We start from the raw sequence: 9989 nt of genomic DNA on the forward strand, positions 1-9989 counted from the left end.
AACACAAAAGTCTAGCCGCTAATCTTAAAAATAATATGAATAATATCATAACAAAATAGTAAAATACTGGTATATATGATATAAAAATCATTACATAATTTCATTTTCTAATTCATTTCAGAGCAATTCTTAGTATATAAATTATAAATGAATTAAAGTTTTATAATATTATTACTAAATAGATATATATTAAATATATATTTATATTTATATGTAGTTGTGTTCATGTTGTAATCGTGTCCTACTTTTTTAAAATTTAACGTGTCAACGTATCAGTGTCGTATCATATCCATGCTACATAAGAGGAAACTAATCCAAAAGGAAAATATCATTCCGGTTAAAGAATTTTGTTAAAATAAAACTAAAATAAGAATTTTGTTTAAAAAAAAAAAAAAACAAACGAGGTTATTATGGTAAGATTTCATTTGTAGAACCAATAGTTTCATTATCTAATGCATCTTTTCGTTCTAATACTCTATTCGAATGTGTTCTTATCTAACCGAATGCTATTGAATTAAAAGACAAAAATATTATTGAGAAAAAGATGGTTTTCTAGATGAAATGAAAATTGGATTCATGTAACCGGAGAAATATTTCTCATTCCTTAGCCGAAAAGACATCCGCGATCATGAGCAAATTGAGAAGTATTAAAATGTTAACTTGAGGAAGTTTGCATGTAATTTTTATCACGTTAATAAGCATGTCTTGATCTTAAATGGGTCAATGTATCTCTTGATTGGTCATATTCTTATTAACATATTCTTCTAATATTGTTTTTAAAAGATTTAAATCTTATTATAACTTGATGCCTATTATACTTTTAAAAAAAATTGGGTTGTCAAAATTCAAAAGGGAATTGAGAAGTAGAGGTTTTCAATTAATTGATGGCTATAGTACGTGTATGTTGGGTTTTCTAGCAACAAAATTTGGTGGTCCTTTAATTAGCTAGGTAGGAGTCACAGATATGTGGTCCAGTTCAATTGTCACAGTAGGCCCATATAGCCAGTAGACCACAACAACTCAAGGAGATCTTGAGTCAGCTCCATCTATACCGTGTTTGTATGCCACATAAATGGATATATATGTATGTCTATATGTATGTGAAAATCAAAAATGGATATATGCTTATATGTGTGTGAAAAGCAAACCAAGTAAATAAGAGTCAAATAATTAAATAATTAAATATTGTTGAGATGATATTATTTGAAATATAAGAATCACGTGAATATATATATATATATATATATATATATATATATATATATATATATATATATATATATTTCCAGTTTGAATGTATATATATATTTCCAGTTTGAATGCATATATACACGCACTATCACACACATACACAAACAATGAATATAATGGCGTTTTTTGTTTAGTTTTTGTACAACAATTTTATGTTATCTGAGAATTGAAAATTTAAAAATTGTACAAAATTTTGTTTAGTTGATAATTTTATATATATAATTATTTTTTGAGAATTATATATATTTTTTGTTCCCTTTGTTTTCTAAGCTGTTAAAAACTATTTCTAAAAAACTTAACGAAACATAACCAAACATTTCCAATTGTCCATCCTCTCTTGTAAAGGAGGAAAACTCTATACTACCCTCTCTCTTGTTTTTTTCTTTTTTTTTTTATTATCGAAAGTTAAAATTTTCCATAGACAGGATTTGAACTACTCTATATTACACTAGATAATAGAAAATTAGGGATATTATGTGCTCCATGAGTATTTTATTTTATTTTATTTATTTTCTTATGCCAATGTGATAATTATAGTAGAAATTGTTGAATGAAAGTCAATAATTGAAATATGCATCAAATTTAAAAGTGAATTGTATTTTTATTTTAATATAAGATTTATTATATTTCTAAATATTTTCATGTAATTTATTTTTGAAATTTTGATATACATGCACTTTTATTCGTTGCAAATCCCTTTCAATTGAAAAATGGATCTTGAGAATTTCCACAAAATTTATATTTCTATTTGGGAGTCTAGAATGAGTTATGTGCTTTAAATACACTTTTTAATTAGTTAATTTTTATTTCTAAAATACAAACGTTTTAATCTCTACTACTATATTAATGTCAACTAAATTACAGTATATTTCTATATACTTCATTTTAATTATAATTTCATTTATATTCCCTCCAAACATTATGCTTTTCTCATAATATAAACATTGTAAAATCGTGAATTAAATTTGTTTGTAAGTTGTCTCTAAATTATTTTTTAATGAAAATATGCTCAGGAAAATCAAAATTCATTCTACATATTTTACTAATTCAAGTAAGCCATAAATGAGTTGAATTTTTTACATCTTATTAAGTATATGCATGGATGATTACAATAAATTATTTTTCTACATGTCTAAAATATTTAGTAATGATCTTACTCATGTCATTCGAATTTATAAAATTTTATATTATTAGATATATATAACTATATATATCTATATGAGTGATTGTATTCAGCCGGATTCAGCCAATGACAAGTTGACAACTCAAAATTTCCTTCCCTTTGTGAAAATTGGTCACTGCTGCCCAACTAACAACTCTCATTTATCATTTATGGGAGGAACAAATTGTACCAATACGTTGACGATGATGAAAAAATATAATAATAGTAAAGAAAGGGTAAATTCCACTTAGAGGTTTATCAATATTACATATAAATCCTTTTATGTTTTATAATTTTACATTCCTCCTCTATTAATGAGGATTGTTTAACTAGGTTGTTTTATCGTTTTGTCATGAAATGATTATTGTCATTTTAGGTATTCGAGTGGTAAATTTGATTTTTTATGTTTTTTTCTTTTTTATTTTACTATTGATATTAATAAATGTTGAGAGTCGAAATATGAAATTTCAAAATTCACCAAATACACCAACCTATTAGGTTATCGAGGCATCTGCATTTTAGCATATTCTATTTGTCTATGTTAAATGTCAAATAACCAAAACCAGGGATGGGGATAGACTACGAATACCCTTACATAGTTGCATTTTGGATAGATTTCCTATTGTTTTCACTCTCAATGGAGCAGAACTAAGGTAGCCGCACCTTGGCTGGCTTGATATAAAATATAATCGAATCATATGCACTGGTCATTATAATCTCACATACCCTGCCATTTTTCACTAGAATTCCATTTTATTGGCAAAGAGGCGTAGAAATAGGATTCATTATTACACTCCAGTCAATTCAAGAATGCGAGAAAGAAAAAGATATTGACAAAAGTTAAGAGAGCTCAACGGAATTAACCCAAAAAAAAACAAAAAAAAAAAACAAAAACTGTTGACCTTATTAATTTCGTACTAAGGTAGACAAGAGCAGATAGGCTGGACCATACTATCCACATGGCCATCTCATTTGAAGCCGAACACCAAAGCAATAAATGGGCCCAGGAACCGCTGGCATATTTGGGTTAGACTTTTTCCAATAGTTTTGATCCATTTCCGAGTGGGCTCAAGGTCTTTGTTTTTTTGCCTTCAAACATTAATAGGTAGGTGGGTCACAGTTCACTAGGTCATAGTAGTATTTATGTTTTTTCAATGTCACCGACACAAATCCATTAATGATTAAAATAACACAACTCACACATCTAACCAAAGAAAATGTTAAAATCACATATTGACCCCTTTTTTTTTCCGGACAAATTAATTGAATACAACTTTTGATTTGACATGCTATCTCTGTAGTTTGTGGTACCACAAGACACATCCACAAGGCCTCACCAATACAAAGTCAAATAACAAAATTATTATAGTATACTTACTCAAAATGTTCCGAATTTGTCCAGAGAGTAGACAATCGATTCAAAGACTTGGGGGTTGAGGCTCTCTTAATTTGTTGTTGATTTTATGATATTTGCTAATATTTTGAGATTTGACACACATTTCTGTTGTCGACTCCTGTAGTAGAGTTCTTTTAATGTTCTTATAAGTTGGAATCTAAGTAGTATAAGAAAAGCTAATTACTTGAATAATTATTAATACATTATCAAAAAATAAAAACAAACATTATACCATATCGAACGAGGAAACATATTTTCCCATCCGTTAAACGGTTTAGCGTATCAATTGTTACCTATATAGTACAAAGTGTAATCTAAACAGATAGTCCAGCTAAGAATGCCACCCCGGTGGATGGTAACCACGATGATCCAAAAATGAATTGTGCCACCGTGAACTTGCTCGCCTCGACTGTCGAATTGATCACCCGATACCCCGGCCAACCGACCCGTTGGCCGACGGCCGCGCCGGGACCGTAGTTCATGTACTCACCATAGTACAATGTGTCAAGAGCAAATGTTGCATTCCACTCTAGCCATCCCCTAGTGTGAATGTGGTCCCCCATTTGTGATAGCAAGTACACGGTCCTCGAGTACATCTTCCATGGACGGCCTAAATATGTTGAGAAGTTAGCTTTCGACCATTGCAGGTCCGGTGTAGCTAGGAGTCTGCAGGCGTGGATCGAAATGCCGGTGTTCTGATTAGGGTCCTTCCGATTTTGGGCGGTGATGGTGTTCTTTTGGCCGAGCATGGGTTTTCGAGCATACATGGTGCAGTTTTGGAAGACAACTGCTGCATTACCGAATATGAAGTCCACAGTTCCATATATGTCACATTCTCGAAAGAATTGGCGTTGAGAATGGACATATAATGTGTCTTGGTAGCCGATGACGTTGCACCGGTATACCACCGCGTGGTCCGCCCCTACTCGGAGAGCCACCGCTTGGTGCCTGGCTGGTCCTGCCCAGTTCTCGAATGTCATGTCCCGGGCAATGAATCCGGCTCCAGTAGCAGCTATAGATCACCATGAAAGTGAAAACTATAAAGCCCAATTTTTCCCATTGTAAAAATTCCATGAACTATTATTACATAATACAGTTTTAATGGTAATAAAATTTGGTTGCACAATATATATATATATATATATATATATATATATATATATATATATTACTGGCAATTTGGTTGCACAATTGAAAGTTGTATATATATATATATGTATGTATGTATATTACTGGCAATTTGGTTGCACAATTGAAAGTTGTTTAGTAATGCGTAACATTGTGTTGCAATCATGGTTCACCGATATGCGACATATTGGTCGATACACGATCCAATTTCTAGTTTAATACGTGATCTGTATCATCAGTTTATATTGAAGAAAGAAAAAATAATAATAATAATAATAAATAATAAATAAATAAATTAGTTTACAAAATTACCCATAAGACTGTGAAACAATTGCCTTAGCAATGGGATGTACCCGTAGACTGTGAAACAATTGTCTTAGCAATGGGATGTATCCATAGACTGAAACAGTTGCCTTACTAACAATGGGATGCTCATGACCCAAGTCCAATAATGTGATTCTCTTTATGTTCCAGCCACGAGTTTTGAAAGCTGGCAACGCCATTGAACATGAGGTGGAGGATATGGATCACAAGATCACTGTGTGGTTGTGTGTGTGTGTGTGAGAGAGATGCACGTGGGAATCCCGTGAACCTAAATAGACTAATCTAATGTTAGTTATTTAATTAATGTTACCTATGTTACAGATTCCTATAGTTGGTTTATTATTATTTTAAAAAAAGGAAAATATTCCAATTTGTCTTTAAATGCTTTTCAAAAAAAAAAAAAAAAGTGTTTTGTAAAATATTTGTGCCCATGCGAATGAGATACAAGAGATCATCTTATTTCCACATGGACCATAAGGGATCCATTCAACTTAAGAATTTAACAAATAATACTCTTAGAAATCTATTCGAATTTTTTTTAACAACATCTAGTTTGATTTGCTTCTTAGAAATCATGAAAATGCCAAATACACTAAGGAGAAAGAACGACAAAAAAAAAAAAACCTAAAATTGAACATTATTTCAAACAAAACTAATTATTTTAAACTCAAATTCTTACTCATTTTACCATTACAACAACTAATCGAACCTAAATCATTTTCAAGGGCAATTTCAGGTCACTCCAAATAAAATAAAATAAAATAAACTATTAATATAGATAATTTTAGCTCAGCTCAAAAAACAATTTATTAATAGTATAACCCATCCAAATAAGTCCAAATGAACTAAACTTATGATTAATATTAGTCTATTCCATTGATAATTCATTCGCTCTTAATTGAAATACAACTAAGGTATCGACAATATAATAACCGGGTCAATATTAAATTACTCCCTCTATGTGATTCACCATTCTTCAAACATGGCATTTATTATGGTACAAATGGAATATTATTATCTATAATAAAAATATATATATTTAACCCGGATCCTCAATATTTTAATATTGTTATTTTTGAAAATTTAATGATGATGCAATTATAGGATGTATAGAGGGAGATAAGAAGAATGTAGCAGGTGGAAAAGTAAAGAAAGATCAGATGAGACCACGTGCGTTTAATGGTACTATACATGATGCATGGTTTTGGCACATATATCAAGAAAAATTCGATTTTTACTGTATCAAACGTCCGACCAATCAGAGAGAGAGGGTAGGTAAAAAGGGAATTTTACCGAAAGATGCGGTGTGGAATGTCGTCATGTTATCAAATACGCTCTTCCCCCCTGAAATTACCGTCTTGCCCTTCCCGTCTCCTATGAACATCACATTCATTTTCTTCCTCCCAACCTTCAAATTATTCTCTTCGTACCTGTAAATAATACAAAACATTTAACCCATTAATGCCATTTCAACCTCAATCCATTTCTTTATAATTGCAATAATCCCCCTATACTTCTCTTATATTACTCTTAAAAGAGGCTAATTTCTTTTTCTCAAAGAAAAACACCCTAATAAGAATGGTAAATGTAGCTCTTTTCATGCAAACTAGTTAGTTTATTTAAGTGTTAATCATAATCCATTCATTCATCAAAACCTAACTACTTTTAGGTGTAGAATAATTTATACTCACGTGAAAATCGAATTAAAATAACTACTCTATTAGTTTACTTAAATGTTAATGAAAAACACTTTAAAAAAAGTAAATTAACTCCGTGGTTTTATTAAGTGTTAATTATTAAGAAAATAACTAAAACATAGTAAACAACTCATTTAGATCATGAAATAAACACTTCTAATTTATACAAAAAGAGATTTCATGGATTTATATATTATGAGTTGACATTTATAACTAAATTGAACTATAATAAATGATATAGTAACATGGATGAGCGATTACAGTCATCATAATTTAGGTAAATATTGATTTCAAACTCTAATTTTGATCATTAATGTAGGGTTATTAGAGTCTTTTCATGGATCAGATAAAGTACACCACAAAATCCAAAAAATAATAAAAACTTTTTAACTTTTTTTTATTTTTCCAGTACTAGTTGTAGTAGTATTATTATTCACGTGAACTTACTTTCCGGCCTTCACGTAGATGATCGTCCGGCGACTACTATATTCCGGCACCTTCTTAATCGCCTCCGATATTGTCTTAACCGACCCATTTCCGTCCTTCGACACCACAATGTCGGCCCGTATCGCCGTCACCGGCACGTCAAGCAACGATCTCTCTCTCTTACTCAACCACCCCGGCAATTCACCACTCTCCGGCGAGGAACCCATCAGCCTCCGGCGATTCTGAATCGGAACTCCGGTGAAGTCCTCGTCGTCGGTCGCAGCATAAATCGCCAAGCAATTGCTCACCAGCTCCGACAAGTCGCTCAGCCTCGCCAGCATCTGATCCTTCACGTACCCATTGACCTCATCGAATCCGTCCGTACACGTGTCCTGGTTCGTCAGCGCGGTGCTCAGCCACGTCATCACGTCGGCCTTGGACCCCGCCAGTGTTCCGTCTCGTGCTGGTACGACGGAGCCGAGACTCCGTGTGAGCAGGTCCACCGAGTCGTCCAGGAGTTCGAGGCAGTCGTTGTATGCGAACCGTACACGTGTCGCCATTTTGACGTTGCTGAACTCCGACACGACGTAGAGCGCTCGGTCGAAGCGCTGGAGGGTCATGTTGACGGAGATGTGAACCAAATCGGGCTCCTGGGCGCTGAGTGCACCCGGGAACTGGAGGAGCGAGTTGACACAGAGACTCGGGTACCGAGTTTTGCTGCAGGTTCGGGATATGGCTTGGGTGGGCTTTCGAAGCCCGGGAGCTTTGGTTTTGTCCGAGCCTTTGGTTCGTAGTCCAACAACGATTCCGGCCGACACGGCCGAAGCGACGATGAATACTGCGGAGAGGACTAAAAGCAGTTTCAGCTTCCGCCTTCTTGTCGGCATTGAGACGGCGTCGTCTTGTGGCTCGGGCTGTGACGAGCCAGGCTCCACAGATCCAAGCCTGCCGTATCCCATTTTCTTTTTCTTTTTCTTTTCTTTATTTTTATTTCTCTAACTAGAGAGAGAAACCAAATAAAAATAGAAATAAAAACCAAATGTGGATTGTGGAGAAGTAGAATAGAAGAAGAATGTGAATTTTAGGGAGATATAGAGAGAGTTGTATGGTATGGAAAGAATTTTAGAGAGAGAGAGAGAGAGAGTTTATGGGAAAATGTATATAGAGAGAGAAGGAAGACAGTGTGAGGAGTTCCTATATATGGGCAGTGGGGGAGAGAGAGAGAGGATTAATAGAGGTTGGTGTGTAGTCGGTGTCCATGGAATTAGCTGTCTTCTACTACTTATCACTGCCCACTGGGATCACTCTATAATATATATATATGTGTATATATCAATGGTGGTGTCTACACATGTAGTCCTTTGGAGTACGTGGCTCCATAATTTAGCAACATCATACAAAGGATTAGAGTCTATTTTGTTTTATCAAGTTAAGATTCTATAGGTTAATATAATTTCATATATATATATGTATGTATGTATAGCTCGGGATTTTTAGTAAGCAAATCTACTCAATTCTTGAATAAGATTGTTAGCATTTATTAATCTTACAACAATTTTTTTTTTGTTTTTCATACAAATTTGGAGTGGTGACCAAAATGGGAAATTAATACTTACCTACCTTGCCCAAAAATAATAAATAAAGTGTGGATTTATTTAAAAATTGTTTTGTTTGACTGAGAGAGTCAGTTTGAAACAATCTAACCTTTTTATATATATTAAGTTATTAACTTGATTTAAATAAATTTTTGTGTAACAACCCAATCTACTACACCTATCAAATTGAATAATATTTTAGTAGATGAAGTTGGATAATTTATACCTCCCTGTGAAGAAACGATATTGGTAGATAACTCGAATTTATTCCCCTACTTACCACTGTTTTGTAGAAATTTTGGTAGATATCATTCTAGTGGTTTGGTACTGTCTTGAACTAAGTAAATAAAAAATGATGTGTTACTTTGACTATTTGATAGAAAGTGTCAATCTATAGAATTAAAAAAGTTTAAATGCTCACCGACATTTAATAATCAATCAATGTTTTTAATTATGTTATTAAATCAGGTACTTAACAAGCATGAAGTTTCATCATGTTATATCAATAAATAACATATTTTTTAATTATTTAAATTTTTAATAATTCTATATAAAATAAAAAAAATGTAATTTGTTTTTAATCATGACAATGAATGCATATCAATATTGGTCGATGTGCAAACTTCAAGTCTCGTATCTTTTTTGGGAGGTAAAGACATCAGATCCAACACCTACGTATGAATCACGGCCACTTTTCTCTACATTGCTCTCACAAAATTAGAGATGTCCATGTTAGATTCGAATGAGAAGCAAAATGAGTATAATTTAATAAATATGAAACACAACTCAATAGGCTAAGTTTTTTATTATTAGTGGATAAGTACTCATCTGTTACTATTGATATCAGAGACATATCTAATTCAATTTTAATTCGATATCACACCAAACGCCTGGAACGATAGCGTCTGAATTATCAATCTTGATCGATGTGCAAACTTCAAGTCTTCAACCCTCATCCTATTATTTTTGGGAGGTAAAGACATAAGATCCATGACCTACATATAAAACAC

General features: G+C 32.8%; 1 protein-coding gene across 1 annotated transcript; it reads right to left on the minus strand.

Annotated features, from left to right (window-relative positions):
* Window positions 1-3989: 3989 nt before the first annotated feature.
* On the minus strand, window positions 3990-8601 carry LOC132271622 (probable pectinesterase/pectinesterase inhibitor 61). Its single transcript, XM_059773068.1, has 3 exons — window positions 7406-8601; window positions 6555-6691; window positions 3990-4821 (listed from the first exon to the last, which is right to left on the minus strand). Exons 1-3 carry the CDS (start codon window positions 8341-8343, stop codon window positions 4124-4126), a joined length of 1773 nt encoding a protein of 590 aa, XP_059629051.1. The 5' UTR covers window positions 8344-8601; the 3' UTR covers window positions 3990-4123.
* Window positions 8602-9989: the final 1388 nt, after the last annotated feature.

Source organism: Cornus florida, unplaced genomic scaffold (genome assembly GCF_030987335.1).
Source record: "Cornus florida cultivar Cherokee Brave unplaced genomic scaffold, ASM3098733v1 CherokeeBrave_3.0.0_Hap2_Chr08, whole genome shotgun sequence".
NCBI classification, from domain to species: Eukaryota; Viridiplantae; Streptophyta; class Magnoliopsida; order Cornales; family Cornaceae; genus Cornus; species Cornus florida.

Excerpts from the sequence above, each read along its gene's own strand:
- LOC132271622 (XM_059773068.1), bottom strand. The coding sequence starts at position 8,343 with ATGGGATACGGCAGGCTTGGATCTGTGGAGCCTGGCTCGTCACAGCCC. Across the intron at positions 6,692-7,405 it reads ATCTACGTGAAGGCCGGAAA|GTACGAAGAGAATAATTTGA; the intron begins GTAAGTTCACGT and ends TATTATTTACAG. Across the intron at positions 4,822-6,554 it reads ATTCCACACCGCATCTTTCG|CTGCTACTGGAGCCGGATTC; the intron begins GTAAAATTCCCT and ends GGTGATCTATAG.